The sequence below is a fragment of the Prionailurus bengalensis genome, chromosome B2 (genome assembly GCF_016509475.1).
Source record: "Prionailurus bengalensis isolate Pbe53 chromosome B2, Fcat_Pben_1.1_paternal_pri, whole genome shotgun sequence".
Classification (NCBI taxonomy): domain Eukaryota; kingdom Metazoa; phylum Chordata; class Mammalia; order Carnivora; family Felidae; genus Prionailurus; species Prionailurus bengalensis.
In genome coordinates this window covers 24928097-24952885 of record NC_057349.1, presented here as the reverse complement: position 1 = coordinate 24952885, position 24789 = coordinate 24928097, and the positions used below count along the sequence as shown (strand labels likewise).

The 24789-nt window shown below is 49.6% G+C and overlaps 1 protein-coding gene across 1 annotated transcript in view; it reads right to left on the bottom strand.

Annotated features, from left to right (window-relative positions):
* The window catches only part of PXDC1 (PX domain containing 1), a 29228-nt gene extending 5670 nt beyond the window's left edge, over positions 1 to 23558 (bottom strand). Inside the window, exons 1-3 of the mRNA XM_043590922.1 lie at positions 22950 to 23558; positions 8469 to 8560; positions 7652 to 7769 (exon numbers count right to left, since the gene is read on the bottom strand). Of these exons, the coding sequence (XP_043446857.1) occupies positions 7652 to 7769; positions 8469 to 8560; positions 22950 to 23205 (466 nt within the window). The 5' untranslated portion in view covers positions 23206 to 23558. The remainder of the gene's footprint in view (positions 1 to 7651; positions 7770 to 8468; positions 8561 to 22949) is intronic.
* Between the last annotated feature and the right edge of the window lie 1231 nt (positions 23559 to 24789).

The following is a 24789-nucleotide window of genomic DNA, read 5'->3' as shown; positions in this document are numbered from 1 at the left end:
AGAAAGATGCTGTGGTTGCACAGCACCCTCCCCAAATGCCTTCCCCATTGGTTTACAGCTGGGGTAGAAAGACTACTGAGCTCACATCTATTGGTCTGGCACACACTGCCATGAGGCTCTGCACAGGGTATCCAGTCTCCCCCGTGCCTGAGACGGGGATAACACTGTCTACCACTCTGGGTTGCTGGGAGGGTCAAATGAGATAAGTATGCATTTTATTTATCTACATATATATTTTTAAGTTTATTTATTTATTTTGAGACAGAGAGAGACAGAGAGCGTGCGCGCAGGGTAAGGGCAGAGAGAGGGCGGAGAGAGAGAATCCCAAGTAGGCTCCACACTGTCAGCACAGAGCCCAATGTGGGGCTCAAACTCACTAACCATGAGATCACGACCTGAACCAAAATCAAGAGTTGGACGCTTAACTAACTGAGCCACCCAGGTGCCCTGAGATCAGTATGCACTTTAAACCAATGGGCAAATTCAGTTTTTTACTTTATATAATTCTATAAACAAACTGAGTTTTTCTTTACCTGTAAGCACAAATCTTGTAATTTAAAAAGGCCAACAAAGAATACATCTTCATATGCCTATGTTGGCTGTATGGGGACAGCTTCCAAGGATGGAAGGCTGGTGCTTACCCAGCACTGGGAGAGGAAAGAAAAGGGATGCGTGAATGTGTGGTAGCTGAAACAGCACTGGCTTGGGGCCTGGACACCGCACCTCAGCCCAACAATGAGTTCCATGGTCTTGGGACTCAGTATCCTCAACTGGAAAGTTTCAGAATACTGCTGGGTGATCTCCAAGGATCCTTTCTGCTCTGAACTCCCATGAACTTCCAGATTCCATCACGTCATCTGGTCCATTTAAGTATGAGGAGCCAATGTGGCTTGATTCACTTGTAGTATCTGGTGTAGCTTTTATTTACCTTTCCCCAGGAATGTGTTTCTTGTCACTTCAGTAGATTAAACATACTCCAAGAATATATCTGGTAGCCATTACCAGTTCTCCTTGTTGTTGTAGTTCTCCATCTCTCTGTAAGGCTGGCTTAGCCCCTAACCTCAGCTCTTAGCTAAGCTCCATGTTTATGGCCCTTGTCTGTCTTCTCAAATCAGGCCCTCTATTTACCTCATCTTAAAAAACATGCTTAAGGGGTGCCTGGGTGGCTCACTTGGTTAAGCGTCCAACTCTTGACAGCAAAGCTCAGGTCATGATCTCATGGTTCGTGAGTTCGAGCCCATGGTGGGCTCTGTGCTGACAGTGTGGAGCCTGCTTGGGATTCTGTATCCCTCTCTCTCTGCCCCATCCCTGCTTGTGCTCTATCTCTCTCTCTCAAAATAAATAAAAATAAACTTAAAAAAAAAAAGGCTTAAAATAGACTCCAAATTTCTGGGGCATTCTCAAATTCAAAGGATTATCCTCTCCCCATTCAAGGTCTAACACATAGAAACACACACAGCTCTAAATAGCTTTCCTCTCCTACTGGCCCAGCCCAGCCAACAAGAACATTCCTCACTATCCACAGTCTCAGTGGGCATCTGATGCAATTGTTTGTGGGATTGTTTCCTTATATATTTTTTTATATCTTGTTATAATTTAGGTTATTTTATTCCCATGTGTGGATTTGCTTTTTTCATAAGTATAATTACAACTTCCTGTTTATTTTTAATCTTTCTAGGTATTTGGTTCACAGTTCTTCAAAGTTTTCTCCATACAAAGAGAATTAGGGAAACCACACAAAAATGAACAAAGAAAAACAGAAGATTTCCTCCTTACCCCACAGGACTAAAATGACTCTTCCTCAACCAGATTTGCCAAGTAATTGCTAAAATTTCCTCCTGACTTTCTGCAGAAGTGACAGGTCCAGTGCCTTTGGTCTTTTGAAACACCAGCCCAGTTAATCACACTCTGGGTGACATCAGCACATTGCTCTTCCTGCCCACCCCACCCCTCTGGATTGAAGCCCACCTGCCTTCCCTGTGCAAGAACAAGCATGGAGAGCCTAAAGTCACGAGAAGGAGCATCAAAATCCAAGGAGAAGTCAGTGCGTGGAGCCTCTGGGAACAACAGCATTTCTATGTGAGAGAAGATGTTTACCAAAGTCTCAGTGAACAGACTCTGAAGATGACTAACTTTTAACAGGAAAGATTAAGATTCCCTCGCCGCTCAAATAAAAATCTATGGCAGCACAGAACCACTTTCTTTATTGTGTTTTCCTAACTGACTCAAATCTGTCTCAGAAGCACATAAAACCTCAGCCAGCTAATAGCTTCCAGCCCCTCTCCCACCCCTTTGCTAAGGGAATTTGGAGGGGAAAACCCTATGAGTGAAAACGAATGTACGTGCAGCAGAACATTTCTGAACATGTTTCTGAAGAGTTACCTTGCTTGGGAACTTTTGAACTTCCTAATTTTTCGTAAATATGAAATTTGGAACTCTAAAACATGGAATCTTTGCCAGCCCCCCAAAACAGATTTGTAACAAATCATCCCTTAACTGCTTATGCAAAGAAACCTCTGTACATAGTCATGTGGTTTAATTTTTTACAAGGCAAGCTGGAAACTAGTTCTGCTACTTGTGCATGAGGAGCAGGTTACTTCTTGCTCGGTTTCTTCATCTGCAAAATGGGAATAATGGTGCCCATCCTAAAAGACCTAGGTGGAGATGACATGAGATGGTATTTGTAAAGAATCGAACAAATATGGAGGGCTTGAAAAATGGTAATGATGGTATCATTATTGCTAATGTCAAGCAAATAAAAAGAACCAAAGAAAATGTTATTATTACAGAAAAGTGCTAACCTCTGAAGGCGATCTTCAAACATACTTAAAATGTGAATTTCTTAGAAGTCAGCTTAGTACCTATAGCAAAAATCACTGGCCAATGTAATTGCCTTAATCACATAATTGACTAATTCCATGAAGCCATTCACTTTCAAGCTACTTTTCTGCATTCATATTTTTTTTCACATGAAGAGTTCTGCTTTGCCATTTCTTAACTTTTTATTTTGAGCTAATTTTAGAATTACAGAAAAGTTACAAGAATAGTACAGAGTTCTCATGGAGCTCCCCCCAGCTTCTCCTGATGTTAATATTCTACATAACTATGGTGCTGTGAAGAAAGCTGGATATAACTAAATACTTCCCTTACTTGAGTGTCACAGGCTTTTTCACTAATGTCCCTCTTTTTTTTCTGTTCGAGACCCAATCCAGGATCCCTTATTGCCTTCAGTTGCTGTGTCCCAGTTTTGTATGACCTCTGATGGTCCCTCGATCTCTCCTCTCATCTCTCATGAAAGTAACACTTTGGGCAGGACTGGTGAGGTATTTTACCGAAGGTCCCTGGATTTGCCTGATGCTTTTGCGATGTGACCCAGGTGGTGCGTTCCAGGCAGGAATCCTGCAGGGTGACCCTGTGTCCCCTCCATGCATCCTGCCAGGGGGTGTCTGATGTCAACAGGCCTTTTTTCCAGGATGTTCATCAGGATCACTTGCATAAGAAGTTTCTGCCACATTTACTCTTTCTCTTTGTAGTTAATAAATAACCCAGGGGAGATGCATTGAGAGTGTGTAAAACCTTAAACTTTGCCCTACTATCTTAACAGGAAAGATAGGGTCTTTACTGCAACAATTATACTTGACCCTTGAATGACACAAATTTGAACTACATGGGTCCACTAATATGTGGATTTGGTTTTGGATAAATACAGTACAGTACTGTACATGTATTTTCCTTATGATTTCCTTATTAATGTTTTCTTTCCTCTAGTTTACTTTTATAAGAATATAGTGTGTAATACATATAACATACAAAATATATGCTATCAACTGTTTATGTTATTGGTAAGGCTTCTGGTCAACAATGGGCTACCAGTAGTTAAATTTTGGGGGAGTCAAAGTTATACACGGATTTTCAACTGTGGGGAGTAGGTGCCCCAACCCCCATGTTGGTCAAGGGTCAACTGTACTACTGTGGTGTTTGCCCAGTGGCAACTTCTCTATATTTTTATCTGTAGCCATGTTTTCATATGTCCCCTAGGCCATCATTCCTTCAGTTCAGTAATTCATACATTCCTTTTTTCAGCAGACATTCCTTTTTTCAGCTCAGTCCTGAAAGCATTCATAGCGTAGCCACCCTCCATCTAAATCCTCTCTCCCGTTATATTTTCAGTGTAGTCCAGCAATAGAACAAAATCCAAAGCACCACCTTTTTATTAATTGGCTAATCGGATTAACCTTTTAAGGTAAAAGTTAGAGTTGAGATTGTACAGATGTTTGGTTAATGAAATATGAAATTATAGGTCATTTCCAGGCCCCCCAAACCTGAATAATTAGATTTTTATGGCTTATGTTGATTAGTCCAAGTAGCCAGATCTCAGCTGGGGTTTATGCTTAAAAGCACAGACACAGCCACAGTGTAGAAAAGAACATTTAGGGTTTTTTTATTCCATAAACATTTAGATTAACATAGGATGAAGAATGTTTAAGGCTGTACTGGCCCAAAGCATTGCTGAAGGGGCCACAGAGTTTCCTGACTGCCTTGCCTGGGCCCCAGGATGTGGCGTGGTTCCCACACTGCTAGCGCCTGGCACCATCTAGTGGAGCCCCGACCACAAGGCGGTCCCAATAGGAGAAAGAAGAGGCTGTGTGCCTGCCTACCCATAAAGGGAAGCAAGCCTCTGACAGCCTAGGTCAAGTGCCTGTCCCCCATGGTGCCACCTCCATAAATGCCACATCCACAGCATAAAAAGACATTAAGAAATGAGACAGGGGAGGAGGAAGAAGGGTGCAGTGAGTCGCAGGAGGCAAGGACATTTTCACGATTGAGTGCAATTTAGTGGGTTTTTACCACTGAATGGAATTTAGCAGGATGTGACAGACAGGCAGAGTTTGTGTGAACAGAGGGAAGACAGGGGCCCACAGCCCTGCAAAGCCCCACTGAGGGGAGGCTGAGGGTCTGGAGCAAAGCGTTCTATGGTGACAGGATCAGACTCTGGCATGCCTGGAATGACTAGGGCACTTGGCCTTTACCATGAGTGTAAGGTCTTGAGAAAATGGGTGAGCCCAGGAAGTCAGAGTTATGACCGACCTCAGTATTCAGGGTGTGTCCTGGGGCATGTTCCCAGGCTGGCCATGCTCTCCAGAGCCTGAGGCTCCCCGAATCCATAAACACCCACACAGGGGAACCAGCCAGCATAATATGGCTTACCCCTGTGCAGGCTAGTTCCCAAAAGGGCTGTTTGTGTTACTGTAAGTAGAAGTTTCACTGAAAAGTATTTTTGAATTTACTATAGTTCATTGTCTTACTGGATTGGTTTCCTCCCTCTGTGAATAATGAAAGTACATCTTACTTCCTGGGGAATGCCCCCTCACTGCCTGCACATGTACACACTAATTTATGGTGAGAAGCACTCACTCAGACAGAGTGAGGGCTGGCTACTCCTGGAGCAAAGATGGGAAGCCTGGGAAGCTTCCAAGGGAGAAGCCCCAGACTTGGTGCCCAATAGATCAGAGCTGATGAACAGGATAAAATCCCCAGGAGTCAGAGAATCTTAGCCCTGGAGGGGTGGAGAGGCTTCTCACAGCCTGCTAACCCTGAGAGGGATGCCTCTGATAGGCCCCCTGGCCTTTGCACGGAGTGTAAGTCTTTCAGCACAGACTTACAATAGATGTTTACAGACTTCATTGTTAGGCAGGCACAGTTGTTACAAAGCGTTCTGTGTGGAGCCAAAATTGTTCCAGTTTCTTCCACCTACTGCCGTGTCCCTGCAGGCTGAAACCTGTCCTGAGTCCTCGCAAATAGACCCAGAGAATGTAGTTCAAATCTCACCTGGGACACTACAGTTACCCCTGTTAATTTTCACCTCATTACTCTCAGCCCTTTAGGGTAAACATGGGTCCTGTGTTTATCCAAGCCACAGGTACAAACAGGACACAGAGACAAAGGGAGTGTTCCAGCTTGCTGCACTCCAGGAATGAATCAGAAGCAACTCCATGCAGCTCAGCCACCAACACAAGGTCTGAAAGGGTTCTGTGGCTCTCTGTTGTCCTATTTGCTCAAAACAGAAAGAAATAAGGCAAAACAGAGATACCAGTTCTGGGACTTTTCTGCTCAGGGCTAAAGAACAGACACTTGCCCACAGTCCCGGTGACAGCAAGTAAAGCCCAACATGACTGACAGGTTCCCGGAGTCCTGGTTGTGCCCTGCAGGACTGGGGTCCGTAGACACCCAACCAAGATAAGTGACTGCCATTTCTCTTATAAAGGAGTTTCTGGGTGCCAGGTGCCAGCTAAGGAGAGATGCCCAAACAACCCTGCTCTTTTAAGAACACACAGGAAGACATCAAAAGCACCAGACCCCAACAAACCCAGGCCTAACAGCCATCCTGCTTACATGTAGCCATATCCAAACGTGTTTTCCACTCCAGGGCCCCAGGACTTGTCCATCCTGTCCACACTGCCACCGCACACAACTAGGAATCTCAACCCTGCTGTGTGACACATAGCTCAGTAAGGACACTTTTCTACCAAAGATATCAGCTGCCACCATCCTGATTTGTCCTATGTCTCCCCATCACCATGAACCCCCCATGCCTTCTTATGAGCTAGCTCTGGGCTCAGATGTGCTCTCATCTGTGGACTCTTCTTCATCAACTTCCTGAGCCTTCCTCCTCCACTGCTCCTCCTTCTCTCCTCCATCCTCCATTCAGAAATAGATCCACTGCCTGGGGGAGCCCCGTAGCTGAGGCTCCCGGGACAGAGCTCTTTTCCCCACAAAATGCCCCTCAGCAGCCTTCACCACAATCGTACTGCAAAAATAAAACTCTACTGTCCTAGCAACAGGTGTGACCTAGATTCAGAAAGCTACCCAACAGGGTGAAGTCCAGGCCTGCCCTCCCTTTCCATCCACCCCACAGCTGAGCCAGCCAGCAGCTCCTCCCAGCTGACCATTCGCTCTTCCTGCTGCTGGGACATCTGCCTGTTCGGGGCTAGAAGGCATGGCCCGGCATCAAGACTGGTGATACCCAAACTGGCTTCCCTCTTTGTCCTGGGTGCCCTAAAACCAAATTCATTGCCACCTTACAGAAACTATCTTATTTTAGCATGCTAGGCTCCCGATTACAGTAGTTTGCTTCAAAAACCCTTATTAATGTTTTCATATCTTTTTTTTAAAGTTTCTTTATTTTGATAGAAAGAGAGAGTGAGTAAGTAGGGGAGGGGCAGAGACAGGGAGAGAGAGAATCCCAAGCAGGCTCTGCACTCTCAGTGTGGAGGCTGACTCGGGGCTCAAACCCATGAACCGTGAGATCATAACCTGATCCGAAACCAGGAGTCAGACACTTAACCAGCTGAGCCACCCTCTCGGGCCTCTCGTTATGCTATTTCTTAGGTAAGTTCCAATTTACATGCCATGTCACTCACTTTGGAAACAGGAAAAGTGTAAATGCAGGTCAGTAGGCAGAAAACGCAGTGTGTCATGAAAATCAGGCCACAGCTACACCCACTATCTTCCCCCTTCTGCTGCACTGTCTTTCTGGATCCCATAGAAGGGGGTGCCCACCACACAGACACTGAACTGGAAGGGCTTCTGGGAAACCACACCCATCAACAGCAGCACCTGCCCCCCGCCATGCCTTCCCTGTAGCTCTTACCTGATATTTTCACTGGGCTTTGAAAGCTGGGTTGAATTTTATGGACATTGTCATTTTTTAACACCTGATCCAAAGGAGATCTTTCAAAGAAGGTGAGCACAACTTCTGACCTAGAATACTGGGAGTAAGTACATTAATTACTACAACTTCATCCTCCGTCATGGCAGCCTCACCTGATGTTAACATCCCCGCACTGTTCAGATGCTCTGCAGGACTGACCACACTGATGAGGCTTCAATAATGGCACACTCTTCATTTACTTTGGGCCCCATGTGGCAAAAATGCAAGGCCCCAGGGACAGATAGGATGGGGTTAATGGAAACGCTGGTGAGTTTTTCTGAGCGCTTGGTATGTGCCAGTGTTCCGCACACAGGTGCCTTCACTATACAATAAACTGCGGTGTGTCGACTTTCCCTGTTCACAGGTGAGGAAACGGATGCTATGATAGTCAAGTGGTGACTGCCTGACTAGAGTCCAGGTTCTTCCTCACGACCCCACATGAAGCTTGCAAACTTCATCTACTAACACTCTTCTTGGCTCCCATACACCCTCTTCCAAAACACCCGCTGCAAGACGAGTGGGCTTCTGAGTGGAGGCAAGAGAGCAAAGACCACGACAATGGAAGGACCTTGTCTCTTCCTACTCAATGCCTCCTTGGCCCTTCATTCCCGCTTCTTCCCCAAGGAGAAAACAATGGAGCCATAACACCCCACAAAAATCTTCCTTTCCCCTGGCTATTCCTACCCCCCCAGGGAGGGGGCAGCTGGCCAGATGTGTCCTGACCTCCCACCTCCAGCCCAGCCCAGATGCTACTTACTTTGCACGGCATGCTTATGATGGTTTTCAGCAACTTCTCCACTTCATTGAGCCTGGTCTCTATATCATGCGCATCCTTTATGGCGACCAGTCCTAGAATTGAGACAGAAATGCCTTAAAGCCAAAAAATCAGACCAGGAACTGTGCCCCTAAGTTAAATACAGAACAACAGGCATCCCATGACAAGGATGCCCTGCGCCATCCTCCAGAAAAGATGTCTGGGATTATTTCCTTAGTCCTACCCTGAAAGCCCTCCCCTAAACCTCATTTTGAGTTTCAGTGACCCATTGAATGATTTACACATGTGCCGAAGTGGACAATGTCCATCCAAAAGAAGTCAGGCAGGCTGGGGACAGTGGAATGAGTGGGGAAGGTAGGTGTAAGCCACATATCAAAGTCTCCTCTGAATGGGACAGTCTGGGCCAGCCCTGTAAACACCCTGGACAAGGCCACAGCTTGCCTGGGGACCACTCAGCCCCTGCCAGCGTGGTGACCACAGCCAGGGGAGGCTCCCCAGGACCTGCCTACCCCCAACCACACAGTGGAAGGACTTGCCCTGCCAGCCTCAGCTGACTTCACTGCAGGGCATATGTAAATGAAGCCCATATTTAGGCAAGTCATTTAAATGCTGGGTTTGGAAGGGAAAAATCAGACCTTTAACCAGAAAAACCCAAAGTGGGTATGACTCACAGCACTTTTCAGGAATCTGAACATCTATCCTTGTTACACTTACCAGAAGTCCCAAGGGGCTGTTAGAAAGTATAGTCCTTTGTTTGTAAAATACTACAGCTGGCAGCCTGGAGGTCCGGGGTACGTTTCCCTCTCCCCAGGAACAGTAAAGGACACAAACCTTCCCCTTTCAGTTTCTCCACATCGGGGTCCTAGAGACAGGGGAATAGGAGATTCCCATGGGCACTGGCCTCTTCTCCATACTTCGTGTGACCCAGCATGACTGTCCCTGAGTCACGGCCAAACCAGACGCCAGAACCCCAGAACTGTTGTCACTTGCTGAATCTAAGTTTTTCATTTCTGGTTTGGTTTTGCTCTGCAGGAGACAGGTTCTTTTTTTTTGTTGTTTTGCTTTGTTTTTTATTTTTTTAAGTTTATTCATTTTGAAAGAGTGAGTGGGGGAGGGGCAGAGAGAGAGGGAGAGAGAATCCCAATCAGGCTCTTTGCCGTGTGGGGCCCGAACTCACAAACCACGAGATCATGACCTGAGCCGAAACCCAAGAGTCAAGCGCTTAACCAACTGAGCCAACTGAGCCACCCAGGTGCCCCAAAAGGGTTGTTTGTTTTTCAGGCAAGTCATTGACTAAGACTACATCATGATAAAATTAATTTCCTGAACTATATGATTAAAATAAGACGACCAGAACATATATTTCTTGGAGCCAGGGACACCCCCAAACATGAGTGAGGACATTTCTGAAAGCCTGGGTGGTAGCAGGGGGATCCCTCACATCAGCCTGAGTCAGGGACAACTTGTAGTCAAGGCTGAGAATTGTTCTCTCAACTTCCTAAAGTACAGGCCACCTTGGGTATCAGAGGGGCCGTCTGGCCCTGCCTACCTCCTCAGCCATGCAGGCCCAGGTGGCCAGCCTGTAGCTGTTCAGGGAGGAGTCCCAGAGGTGGGTGGGCTGTGACTCGCCTGCTGAGAAACCTACAGCCTCTGTCCACTCGAACACACCCCAGTATGACATCCCAGCAGTCACTAGAGAAAGGGACCGGGCCTTCTCCCCTTCTCCTTGGGTTACCAGGCCCTACCACACCACCCTTCATATTGTGGGAAGCAGGGAAAAGAAAGAAAATAGTGCCAGATTCTCAGGATGCTTCTCCCCTAGGCCCTAAATTCCCTGCTTAGAAACACACACACACACACACACACACACACACACACACACACTGTGCCACCGCCCTTGGAACCAAAATGCTTTCATCTTCTGCTTACCACAGGGGAGTTTACACAGGAAAAGAGGGCCAATGCAAAACCCACTGCAAAACTGTTTTTAAAGAGAGGACAACTAAATAAATCATCTCCACCGAATGCTTCTGTACCCTAAGATGATCAAAACTATTACTAAATTACAACTTTGATTACCTCTAGAACATAAGTTTTAAATCACTCAAGTTTATGACACAGTAGCTGTATTTTAATATTCTGTACGTACATTTGTAGGAAGATTAGCCTCTCATAAAATCAATGCATGCAACATACTCAAACCCATTTTATAGAATATAAATCATAATTTAACAATCTTAAGTTAGCACAGAGGTTTATAATTCTTGCATTTTTGCCTTAATGACATAGTTTTGGTTACATCTTTGATTTAATTAATGTTCAGCCCCTGGTTGGGTCTATGACCTCAAAGGGTAAGATTTAGTCAGATAAATACATTCTTTTCTATACTGATTTTTTTAAGCATGGTCGGGTTTAGCAAATAAAACATAGGACACCTAGTTAAATAGGAATTTCAGATAAGCAGTGAATAATACAATAGTATGGATAGACTTCTACTGAAAAATTATTGGCTGTTTATCTGAAATTCAAAGTCAACTGGGGGTTCTGTATTTTATCTGGCAATTCTCTCTTCCTGGTAGAGTATTCCATTTTCCAGAATGAAGTGGAGAAAGGCAGGAAATACCAGAAGAGGCCTCTGGAAGCATCTGATGAAGAACCTGATGAAGATACTGGAAAAAGTATGGGTATCTGAGCTCAATGCACAGACCCTCCATGACCAACCCCACCCCACCTGCCCAGCTCTGTGTCCTGCCATCCCCATACTCTCATGCCCATTGAGAAGGTCCATGCTACCCAAACCCCTTGACCTTCCCCCACCACAGTATTTGCTACTTGGCACTGTGACTGCTCCTGGACCTCTGGGTCTCCCCAAGCCCACTGTGCAAAACTGAGGGTAGGATGTGCCTGTGGCTCATCTCACCATTATCATCACTGAGCACAGGGCCTGATACAAGCAGGGGATCCATGTTTGTTAGCCGTTTGCTGACTGAGTAAAGTTGCATAAGAGAGCACAGAAGTCTAGTATTAGTGAACACAAGTCAAGCATGCATTATCTTCCAAGCGTGTGCTCTGTCTTGCCCACGGGGCAGTGACCCTAATTCTTGCTTCTCAGCACCACACTCAGCCAGACCCCAGCTAGAACCTCCTGCCAGCTGGCTCTAGGTCACAGGCCTCACAGGAGAGCTGCCTGAGAGCAAAGGGGCATACCGTGTGAGTCATCGGCCAGTCTGGCTCGATTTTATTTGTGAAAGTGTGTGGAACCACACTGCTTCCTTTGACCCGTCTTTATGTTTCCGAATGGCGGCCAGATGGTCCTCCTTGGAAATGTAAACATGTTTCCAAACAAAAGGAGGCTGAGGAAATTTAACCAGGGAAAGGAAGATGCTGGAATCCCTCACTGCAAGAACAGAAAGGACAGATGATTACTTTTTAAGCTCTGGGCCTTTTGCTGGGGGCACATTTTATCATTTGCTTCTCTCTCAGGGCTTCCCGGAGACAATTACGTTGGCAATCTGGATCAGCTCCCTCAAGGTGCCATCCCCCTCTCTCTGAAGAAATGTATCCACGGGGTGACAACTAGCACTGGCCTCTTCCCCAGCAGGGGCCTCAGCTAATAAAAGGCAGAAATTGATGAAATGACGGATCTAGCAGAATGTGGTGAAAGCCGTCTAACAGCCACTACCAGAGCTAAGAGCACAGCAAGTCTCCCAACACCCCAAACGTGGGCATGAAGGACTCACCACTCTCCAAGCAGCCCCTGACTGCCTGGCCAGACATCTGCATTTTCCTTCTGTCCTGGGCCCTGGACATCACCCTTCTGGACTGGGTTTTTTTTTTTTTCAACGTTTATTTATTTTTGGGACACAGAGAGACAGAGCGTGAATGGGGGAGGGGCAGAGAGAGAGAGAGAGACACAGAATCGGAAACAGGCTCCAGGCTCTGAGCCATCAGCCCAGAGCCCGACGCAGGGCTCGAACTCACGGACCGCGAGATCGTGACCTGGCTGAAGTCAGACGCTTAACCGACTGCACCACCCAGGTGCCCCCCTTCTGGACTGTTTTAAAAGTGCCTCCCATTGAACAATGGGTACCTGAAATGCTTTAGGAAAATATTTTTAAGAAGACACACCCCAAATGGTCACAGTGCAAAAATGAAATAAATATTTATTTTAAAATTTCTAATTGTTGGGGTACCTGGGTGGCCCATTCGGTTAAGCATATGACTCCTGGTTTCAGCTTGGGTCATGATCTCACGGTTTCGTGAGTTTGAGCCCCACAACAGGTTCCATGCTGACAGTGCAGAGCCTGCTTGGGATTCTCTCTCTCCCTCTCTCTCTCAAAATAAATAAATTAATTTTAAAAAATTTAAAATTTCTAATTGTTTCATAGTCACTGGGTTCCTTTCAGGTTTGTTTCATAACTGGTGGAAACCTTAGACACCTGCTGGCCACACCCGAAATTATAAATTCTCAAAATGCTACAAGCGCTGATGAGTGAAGTAGTAAAGAGAACCCCATGTGGGTCATTGCGTTACTTTTCTGTGGCAGGTGGCCAAGAACTGAGCCCATCCCAAACAGACTAATTCTATGCATTGGGGTTGTTTTCTACCCTAACGGTTGTGTTTTTCCTTTGTGATGCAACAGCTTTGGTTTTTAATGGCTGCTAAAGCTTCTCCAGATAGCAACTGTTTACAGTGAATAACAATTTTAAAACTTATTTCAAAAATATGTTTAAATACAACAATGTAAATACTTTTAGGTTTTTATTCCAAATATTGTGGATGAAATGATAATTCTGTGGAGATATTGTTTGGCTCCGTTGTACTATCTGAGATGGTAATAACAAAAACTGCAGGCGGGCCAACGGCTGTGATTTTGCACAGCCGGATGGAAAAACTTTATTATCTATTGGTACTGAGAATGTCATTCCAGAACTGGCCAGCAGAGGGGGCCAGCACTCTGTGGAACCCACGGGATTTAATCCAGTGAGGATAGAAGGATAATCGTCCACCTGCATGTTTTAGTTGTTAGGAAGTTGACTCAGAAAACTTCACAGCCCCTGGCAATTTTTCTAATTTCTGATAAAGCATAATCACTTAATAAAACCTCAATTTGTAAAATTACAATCTACACAGTTTGTGACGTGGAGATTTTAACCAGATTATCCTAAAATAGAGATTTGAATCCGAAAGACCGATAATATGATTATATGTAAATTACAGTGCGCCAATTTAACATACATTTGGTGGCCAAAAATCAGCCTACAGCAGCCAGGGTGCCCTTTATTTCTAAACTAGTTTGGCACTGAAAATTGAGAACAGAAAATGTGATTCTGTCACTTTTCAGGATTAACCTCTTCATGCAATCATAAACACCTGACTTATTCTTGGAACCCAAACTGAACATTTCAGGGTCAGCACAAAGACTTATCAGTAAGAGCTAATGTAAACAAACCAGTTTCCTAACCTCAGAAACGTGGGTCCAAAGTCCCACTGTTTCAGTAAGTGGAGGCTTTGGGATGAACTCCTCTGATAACTGAGCCAGGCTTCCCCGGGGGGCTGGGCTTCAGAGGTCGGAATCTAACCTGAGTGCCGTCTTCCATCATTTCAGAAATAAAGACAAGGTGTCTCTTGGGTCAATTGGGAAGGAAGAACGTCCTTTTCAAAGCACATTAAGAAGTGCCCATTACCCTAAGAACACAAGTCTCTTAGAGGAGATTCTCAGAATACAGTCCTATGGAAATTTTCTGTAAAGTGACCTTTCAAACTGACTCAAATAATAAATTACATTTAAAGAGGTCCTTTTCCATTTAAAAAATGTGTCCATGAACACACTGTACAGCAAGGCAGATTGCTCAGGTGAGGTGAGGAATGCACAGTCATCCTGGGAGCATAGGGGTAGGTATTCTTTAAAGGTTGCGTATGAGTTTTAGAAGCAAAATATTATAAATCTTCTAAGGGAAATTTTCAGTGCTGATTTCCTAAGTGCCTGTTTTCTAGGTAGGTACTCAACATTCAAGAAGTGGCAAGTAAATAATGATTTGCTTGACAGCGTGACCCAGGTGGTTATTCTGTGCGTACTTAAGCATCTCAGTGGAAGTTCTAATTCCCTGGGAGCCCGTGGTTACTCTATGCAGGTCTCCTTGTTCCCATGTGTGGGGTATTGCACAGCATTTCTGGAAGGACAGAAACCCTGTCTGTCCCTCGTTCCCAGCTGACGGTGGTACCTCCCTCCCTCTTACAGGCTGCTCTAGTTCAGTGATGCTCACACCTGCTGTAAGAGGGGGAATCCTGATGGGCATTAATTTCTTCCCTGCATCTTTCCAAGAATGAAAAGCAGGGGACAGAAAGGAGGAGGAGGACACAGAGAGGCAGAGAAGAAATAGCACTTCCCTGAGGATCGAAGAAGGGGCTGAGAGAAGAAGACCCTCCTTCCTCTGCTTCTTCTTGCACCTGGGAGGTGCTCCCTTGAGTGACACATCCTTTTACCAGCACAAGAGAGTGAGTGCTTGACTTAAACGTACTGGTCTCTACTGTGCCCTTTCCCAATCCCTCCTTCCCTGGGCCTCTTCATTATTCTCTCCCAATAAAAGCACAGTTCCCTTCCTGAACTTCACACTTCATGAGTTTAAGATCCACTCACTCGGCCAGTCTGTCTTCAACCAACAAAGGTATTCAGGGCACCCCATCCCATGCCACACTCACAAAACAGGAAGCATGTATTTACCCACACATGCTGAAGTACTGACTGGCCGGGCACCCTGTCAGGTGGGGGTGCCATGGCACCCCTAGATCCCCAGAGTTTTCCTGAGAGCCAGGAGAACGGAGCTGTGGCAAACACTGGACACAAAGAGTAGGGTGTCACATGGGGGGCTGGGAAGACTCCCAGCAGGGAGACCACCCTCTCTAGGCGAGGAAGCCTGAAGGGTGAGCAGATACAGGAGGCAGGGAGGGAGGACGGGAACAGGGAATGGGGTCAGGAAGTGTAGAGACCCTAAGGAGGCTGGAAGGCGAGGACTGAGACAAGTAGGCCCTTACAAACTGCATTAAGGGTTTGCCCTGTGGCAGGCAATGGGGAGCCATGGCCTCCTATGCAGGCTCTGGTCCCAACTCTACCCACTTGGCAGTTCTACTTCTTACGGTTAATACATATACCTGCCCTAGGAGTCCACCCTAATCTGCCCCCTGTGAAACTGCCCCCTGGAGCACAGTCCCCAAGCATGACCCACGTCAAACACCAAATTCTAGTTTCTGGATAAGCAAAGCCACAGACCTGGTCTGTAAGCATCCCACTGAGGGGCAGGGGCTATCACCAGGGGCTATCACCATCCCTGCCTCCTAGGGACATGAGGACGAAGAGCCACACCTGGAGAGGATGCTGTCAGAGGCAGCAGGCCGGGCAATGATACTCGCACTTGCCCATCTGGTTGACTCTCGGTGAGGGAAGGCTGTGTGTTTGAGAGCAAAGGGCAGAAGCTTCAGGGACACATGGTCCTGAGTCCAAAGCAGCTCTCCAGTGTCCACCAAGGTGCTGGGTACTTTGTGGCTGTCACTGCTTCGGTACTCCAGCAGTCCTGCCTGTGGATATCATTACTGCTCTTTCATCAGTCAGGCATTGGGGCTTGAGGAACCAAGCAGCTTGCCTGAAGTCACCCAGCAAGTAGCAGGTGACAGAGCCAGAGTCTGAATCTTCACCCATCTGGTTCCAAAGCCAATGCCTTCAACCACTCAGCCTGATCCTCTTCCATGGTGACACTGCTGTATCCATAGGTGAGTCACTATGACCCTGACCCCTCCCACCTGGACCCTCTGTCCCCAGGTGGGTCCTCAATCTTGCAGGGCCTTGGGGATTTTCTCCTGAAGGACACAGGAGGGGTTTCTGGTGGGATTCAGATTCTGTAGGTAAAAGCTTTAATCACATGTTATTCCTTCCCTCTTCCCTCTCTACCCTCTGTCCAACTGCTGTGCATCGTATTTTTCCTGCTGATTCTAAGTTATGTACCTGCAAAGGGTGATTAAGATGTTTTGTTCTTAAGACAAATATGAAAACTTGCCAGTGTAAATCAGCCAAAGAGCTAAGTGGCTCTGTCCACGGTCATGACTCAATTTAGGGGGTGGGGTGAGGAGGGTGGACTGGAGGAGTCTGTCTGGAGAATACGATCATCCCTGCACATGGGTCTGTGCCGGGCGTGACACATCTGTGCTCTCACCATTTAAGGGAGGCTGCAGCCTGGCCAGGAAAGGATGGGGCATGGACACCTTCACCCTCACGTCATCCCTGCCCCACCCATCAATCAAAGAGAGGATGCAGATGAAGCGGCCCCGGGGAGCTTCCCAGACCCGTTCCAGGACACGGGGTCCATGTTTCAGTGATGACGACCAAAAGTGTCCAGTGGATGCCTACTGTCACCCAAAAACGTAAACGTGAACACAAACACCAATAAAAAGCTATTTCCATGGATTCAGTGGACCAGCAACCAACTACTGATGAGGACTCACTTCAGTTTACTGTCTCTCCCACTCCCTCCCAAGGACACACAAAGAGTGGGCCATGGCCAACATCTGTCGGGGAGGCCATGAGGGTAAAATGCATATTGGGTTCATACTCCTAGCCTGTCCTCACTCTCCCAAATCCCAACCCCCTCCACACGGAGCTTCAGTGAGAAGTGGCAAACTGATAAAATTATTATTTTTTTTATTTTTTAAATATTTATTTTGAGAGAGAGAGAGAGACAGAGACAGAGACAGAGTGTGAGTGGAGGAGGGGCAGAGAGAGAGGGAGACCATAGAATCCAAAGCAGGCTCCAGGCTCTGAGCTGTCAATATAGAGCCCATCATGGGGCTCGAACTCATGAGCTGTGAGATCATGACCCAAGCTGAAGTCAGATGCTTAACCAACTGAGCCACCCAGGCACCCCAATCAAATGCCCATTATTTCAGTAACTTTGTGTGGCACTGTCACCATCCACTAGCACTTTGAATCTTCCTTTTACTTGACTCTTCACAACACAGAAACATCTTTCACCATTTGGAAAAGTGTCTGTAAAAACAGACAGCAGAGACACAGGAGGCCCAGACTTGTTTTAAAAGGGAAGGGGACCTGTGTCTCCAGGGGACTAGTTCAAGGGCAGCCAAGATGCCACCAGTAGGTTCACAATGCTGTGTGCTCAAGAAGCAGGCCAAATTTCTCCCTGGAAATTGGGCGGAAAGTCACCGTGACCTAGAAGCAAGCTACCTAACCACCTGTGTAAGTTTCTGGCTGGCTCCTTCTCCAGCTGAGAGGTTAGGTCAGGTCACCGGGGGCCCACAGCAGTCTGAGATCCGATGGGATAAGATCACAGGACCAAGAACCAAATTCAGCCACGTGGCCACTTAAAGAGAAAGGAGAGGGCCCTGGAGCAGTGGAAAAGGAAATCACAGCGGAGGCTGGGTGGCAGCAAGGGTGCACATTTGGGGAAGAAAGAGAAAACAGAAGGCAGAGAGGAGAGAACAAGTTACAAGGAGGCGGAGGTCCTGGTGCTGGGCTAGGGCGGCACAGCATACCCCGGGGGCCCGGGAAAAGCACACCAGCCCCGGCGCCCTATACATAGAAGAGATTCAAAAATACACCTGTGAATCAAAAACACCCCAAATCCCTGTGAGAAGTGAAGTTGCCCCAGTCAGAAGGGGCAGGATGCCCTAAAGTGAAGCCATGCATGGGGCCTGGGGAGCTGTGTCAGACCCACACCACTGAGAACCACGCTGCAAGGGTCCACTGGGCTAGGCAGAGGTGGGCTTTCTGTCTCTGGTCTGCTGCCTGGGACCCGTGTGGCCTCTAACCTTTTTTCAGCCACTTTCACTAAGAAAGTAAAGTCAGTGGCTTTGCTGCTGCATCAGGTGGTAATCTCTCCTTTAGCTTCAGGGTAGCACAGACCTTCGCCCCCGCAGTCCACATGAGAATAAGCATGCAGGCTTAGGGCCTGGGGGCACAGTCAGGCTTGTGCGAGCTGGGCAAGTGGATCCACGGCCAGCCCTTTCTGCTGCTGTCCTGGATGCCTTAACTCCATTCCTCAGATCTCAAACTGAAGAATAGACCATCTGCAATATGCAGGTTGATTAACGTCCTTGGTGATACAAGTGAATACGGGCCTGTATGCTAGCAGCACAGCCAGGCCCTCAATGATGGGCTTTATTTAGAGAAAATGCTCAAATACCACACTCAAGCTGGGCCCCAACACCAGCCCTCCTGCAGGCTCCCCCATTCCAGGAAATGGCTATTCTACTTCTCACACTGAACGCTGTGGTGTGGCCCTGACCCTCCCGTACCCCCCACCTCTGGTCTCTCAGTAAATCTCATATCTCTCCCTTCCACACACATCAGTGTTTGACTACTTCTTACACCTGCTCTGTTGCACCTGGCAGGATGCCCTAGCACCTGTCTCCCATCTCCTTGACTCCCCCTTGCCCACCTCCAGTCTTTCCCAGCGGCCAGAGTATTCCCAGATCTGCCCATTCCCTCCTCTCTGGTCACCTACTCTCCACATCCTACTCTCCACTCCAGCCATGAGGGCTGCCTCCTCACTTCTTGAAGCCATCAGGCATATGCTGGCCTCAGGGCCTTTGCACTTGTTCTCACCTCTGTCTGGAATGCTTTCTTCCCCAGGTATTGACAAAATGGCTTGTTCCCTCCCTTCCTTCAGGTCTCGACTCAAAGTTCATTTCCTTTGAGATTTTCTGGAGAACCTTATCTGAAAGTTAACTCTTCCCCTTAGAGGTCATAGGCCCTTTCCTTGCTTACTTTTTTCTTCTGAATACTTATTACTATCTAACATATTATTTATTTGTCTTTCTTGTTTATTATTAGATTTATCCCAACAAAAGAATGAGAGTCATGAAGGCAGGGATTTTTTTTTTTGTCTCTTTTGATCACTGCTGTGTCCCCACCACCTAGACTAATTCCTGGCACATGGTAGGTACTCAGCGGATACTCACTGAATGGATGAATGTGAAATCAAAATGTTGACTTCACAGTAGTCAGGAATCAAAGATCACCTGACTATTTTGGAAATAGAATTTCTTGCTGCAGTGGTGACCAGATGACTTCACAAAGCCTGATATTGGTGCTATTAAAAAAACAAAAATCAGAATAGTCCAAGAACCCCAAATGGTCAATCAGAGATTCTACATGCTGATGTTTTAACATGTTAAACCTTCCCAGATGTAAGGGATGTAATAGGCAGGAAACCTTGGCCACGGTCAGGAAACTCTGAACCACACAAGTATTATGCAGAGGGAATTCAACTTAAAGACCCAGCCCCACTGGGTAGAAGGTGTAGAAAAGGCAAAAGGAACCCCTTGGTCACCCAGAGATAATATCCACAGGAAGCAGCTGGCTCCATCTTCTCAGGCTGGGGCCCAAGAAAGGATGGGGTGGTCAGCCCTGCCCAAAGAGGAGGCCAGGAAAGTAAATTAGTGAGCACTATGCCTCTACCCATGCAGGGCTTTAAGTATCTCTGCGCATGTGTGTCTGTGAAATATTCAAGGCCCACGGACGGTTGCCGAGCTTAACACCACAGTGCATGTGCACAAGGGAGAAAAAAGCACATTCTCTCCACATAAACATTTTCCTCCACTGCAGTACTTGGGGGACTAAGAAAAAGGGCTCAACATCCCTTTAATTGCATGCAGATTCAAAAATGCAAGTAGGGGCCAAGGCTTTCACACCCCATGAGGGTGTTCAGTCAGACATTTATAAGAGCTACCAGCCGGCTGCCAGCGTGAGCTCCGAAACCCAGATTTCCTCACAAAGCTTTTTAATAAAAGTAGAGAGCCCAGATCTAGCCCAGCCCAGAACTATTTCAATAAATTTCAAGCGAGGGAATCTGATGGGGAATTATACTGAGAAAACCTGGCATTTCCAATAGAATACATGCACCTGGTTACCTTTTGTATTTACAGTTTGTATATCCAGACAATGTTTTTATGCAAATAATAAACCTGCATAAAAATAAGGTAGAATCTTCTCTTACGTTACTGTTATGTGTTTTATTCCGTGAACAATTTCCCTGGACTTAAAAGGATCTAAGAAAGGAAAAGGGGTTCCCCTGGGATTGCGCCCCAAAACTCAGGCGGTGCAGGAGGGGGTCAGTACCAGCTTGCCCCCAGGCAGAGAATCTAGGACCGGAACAAAGAATTAAGGTCACGCCCTCCTCTGGTCCCAGTGCCCCATCTCCTCCCCTCCAGGGGGTGCCAGCCCAGCCCTGGCAGGAAGTCTCCACTGGACAGGACTCTAGCCCAGGAGGTAGTGCCAACAGTTCCAGTATAAAGCCAACCACTGGTCCCCGTCCTGATCACCCCCACCGCCCCTACCTCTACCAGCAGCCTGGCTAACACCCAGTTCTAGTCCCCCTCAGATACCTGAGCAGCCATCCTGTCCCTCTGGATCTTCTTTTCTCCCTGATAATCACTTTCTTCCTAAACCTTTCTCACTTGTAGATGCTCCACTCTTCAGACGCACGCTATGTGTCTCTGCATCACGAACCCAGAATGGATCCAGAGCGTGAGTGCAGAGAGGACAGAGCCTGGCTGCGTGTGTAAAGCAAGTCTGGTGCCTCACACTCACCCCCGCCTCTGCTCCAGGCAAGGTGTTTTCACTACCATATCCTGGGGCCTCCCAGCTGGCTACAACCCTTGCCAGAAGTGCTGACGCTGAGGGTAACAGTAACAACTAGAGTATAGGAAGGACTAACTATTGCTGGACACTATACTATGCATTGTAATTCTCACAAAAAAAAAAAAAAAAAAATGAAAAGAAAAAGACAAGAATAGGAAAAGTACTATGCTACGGGGTGGGGTGGGGTGGGGGGGAACAATTCCAGCCAATCTACCTGCTTGGGGTCACACGCCTGAGCTGTGTCACCTGACCAGAGTGAGACCTAGAGCAGGGGTGGACGGGGTGTGTCGGGGGGAGCACAGAGGGGAGGGCCAGCTCTCTGCCAGCTCTCAGGGGCTCTCATGTGTTAATGGTCAGCCTTGTTCCAGCAAGGACGTAAGTCAACAATAAACTGCTGTTCCTGCATCTAAGCTTTCCTGATTCAGGCATTCATTTGGTAAATCAAAAAATACAACAACATCCACACCCAAATAGCAAATCCAAAAAACTCTGCCATGCTGAAACAATACAAAGCTATCTCCATATCCGAAATCAATGTGAGAATCTGGGGGGCAAAGAGAAGCCTGAAAGGCAGGCCGTCTGGCTCAGGGCCTTCAAACTTGCTGGCTTTGGGAGCCTTTCCAAAGGATGTGTCATGAGAACTGAGCTAATTATCCATATAATTCACACACTGGGGCGGGGGGGTGGGGATTGACCGGGGAAGTAGAGGTTATCATAAGACCTCAGGCAGACAGACCAGCAGCTAAGGAGACTCCTCCCGGCCACCCTCTGCTTCAGTAAAATGCCCCCACAGGAGCCCCCAGGTATGTTTAGAAGACTGTGGACAGGACGACCTCTGGGTGATGTGTGACCATTCTCAGCGCTGCAGGTGGTCACAAGCGGTGGTGGAGGAAGGTTGCTCAGAGCCCTACAGTCTTCCCTGGCCCCCTCTCCCCCAGCCCCTCCTACTTCTAGGCTCGCTCGCTCAGGCGCTTCCTTCCCTCTGGCGGCCGGCCGCCTCTCCTACTGCCTCCCAAGTGCAGCCCCTGGAAGGGCGTCAGCCTGGCAGAAGGAAGCCGCGGCAGTTCTCTGAGAACTCAAATCTCCCAGGGCCAGGGCAGTCACAAGGCCAGGGAGGAGGCTGCCGCGGTTAATCAAACCCAAATGTTAGACCCACCCCTGGGGTGGGGACCGGGCTCTCCCTAGTAGTCGCCAGAAAGGAGGCCTCTCCGGAGGAGTGACAGAAGGCTGCGTGGCACCTCGCACCCAGGCTCCTCCGTCACCGGAGGAGACCGGAGACACAGCCCCTTCCAGCGGAGCCCTCGGAGGGGCGGCTGCCAGAGCCGACGCGACCCCAGCCGGACACTGTGGTTAACTCTTCCCAAATGTTTCACCGACTCTCTCCTGTCCCCTTCCGGGCGAGGCGGGGGTCGCAGCCCGCCCTCCCGGGGGTTGGGAGGTGGGGAGACCGCCAGTCCGGAGCAGGGGCTGGGTTCACCCCAACACTGGCCGCTGCACTGGTACTGGTCAGTGACTCGTCCCTGGGGACAGTCAGGGCGCCTGTCTTGCCAATCTCGGCCCGGAGCCCCCAGGGCTCCACGGGCTGACTCCTTGTCCTCCGACCACTGCTGCCTCGGGCGCCCTTCATTTGGGAGCGGAGGATCTGAGCGTCCCCTGTCCCGTGCCAGGGATGGAGGGGAAAGCCGCAATCTCGGTTTAAGTAACTTCCCCTCCTCCCTTCATTGCGCTGTAAGACGACCATGCAACCACATCTCCGGCTAAGATCCCATCCGAGGCGACCCCCGGCCCCACCCCGGTGCCCGCGGCCCCCGAACCTTGCCGCAGCGGCGCGCGCGCTAGCTCTGGCCGGTCCTCGGGGAAGGCGTCGCGGAGGCGCTGCCAGAGGCGGCCCAGGTCTGCGAAGCTGCGGTGCAGGTAGAGCACGCTGCGGTCCGACCACTCGGTGCGGATCTCGAAGAACTCCTCCTCGTCGCCGCGCCGGCTGACGATGAGCCTGCGGATGCCGTTCACCCAGCAGCCACGCACGAACATGTTCACGAGCGAGGTGCCCTCAAACACCGCCGAGGCCATGCCGCGGGCCGCGCATGCCCCCGCCTCCGGGGGCGCCCTCGGCCCCCGCCCGCCCGCCCGCCTGCCGGGCCGGGGTCGGTCCGAGGTCTCCGGAGCCGGGATCGGGCCGCCGTGTGCCTGCGGTCTGCCCGGGATTGAGGTCTATCCGGGGCCAGGGTCCGTCCGATGTCTGTCCGGAGCTGGGATCGGGCCGGGGTCTGCCTGTGGTCCGCTCGGACCCGGGATGGGGCCGGAGTCCGCCGGCCGTCCGAGGTCTGTCCGGAGCCGCGGTCCGTCTGGCGGCTGTCAAGGGCCGGAGTCCGTCGTAACCCCGGTCTGTCTGGGGTCAGCCCCCGGCCTCTGCGCGCACTCCAGGGGAAGCGCGGCGGCGAGTCGGTCGGGCCCGGCCGAGTTTCGGCTTTATAAGGCACTTCCCATCGCGGGCGGCGCGGTCGTCAACGTCGAGGCCGCCGCCGCCTTCCTCCCGCCTCCGGGTGAGCGGACGCGCCGCGGGCCGCGGGCCGCGAGCGGAGGGGGTGGCCTGGCCCGCCGCGCCCCGCGCCGCCCACGCGAAGCCCGCGCTGCTGGGGCCGCCGGCACCCTGGCGGCCGGGAGCCGGGCCGAAACCCGAGCGCCGGGCCCCTCCCCCGCGCCCCCCGCCCGGGCCCGGACCCGGACCGCCCCCGCCGCTTCCTTCCCCTCCCGGCCCCTGAGCCGCCGGCCGGTGACTGGACGAGAAGCTGGGAAGGGAGGGCGGGGACGGGCCTGCACTCCCGGGGCTCGCGGTGCAGACTTTCTTCTCTTCCGTTTCTCGGTCCTGGGGAACTCGTGGGTGGGGGGCTGCGCGCCCCACCCGGCCGGCGACCGGGAAGGAAACTGCACGTGTGCCGGGGCCGGGACGAGGGCTGGGCGGAGCGCGGGCGAGGCTGCGGTGCCAGAGGTCCGGTCGCGCCGGGCGTCGGGACTGTTGGCCTCGCCCTAGTCCCTGAGCCGTCGCCCACCCTCCCCAGGCAGGGCCGGGAGCCGAGGTCTAGGGCAGAGACCCGCCTGCCCCGCGTTCTCCCCGCGCCCGGCGTCCCCTCCCCGTGCCCAGCGTCTCCACCCCGCCCCGAGTCCGCTCCCCGCCCCGCGTCCCCCCGCGCATTCCAGTCGTGCTGCAGCAGCCCGGACGCCTGCTGCAGACCAGGACGCGGCGGGATGGACAGACTGAGAAGGGGCGTCTCTTAAGATCTCGTCCGGCCAGCCAGCGAAGCGGTCGCCCCCAAAAGGAAGAGAAGACCCCAAATCTTTTTAAGAAGTGGGACAAACTGGTGGTGGGAAAGACGTTTCCTCTGAAAGAGCCTCCCCCGGAGCCTGGTAGCCCTTTGTGAGACTGGGATTTCGGAAGTCTAAGTGGGTTAACTGCCCACATTGAAAACTGGGATCTATAGCAGCCTTGATTTCTTAGGCTGTTCCTCATTGGTAGATAATTTCAAGCGATAGTTTAAGAATTGGAAATTGGGTCCTGAAGTGTCTCAAGTGACTTCACATAGCTCTAGGCAGGGGTGGGAGAGACCGGGTTGGCCCTTCAGCACTTTGCAGAGTTCTAGAAAGTATCGAAAGGCC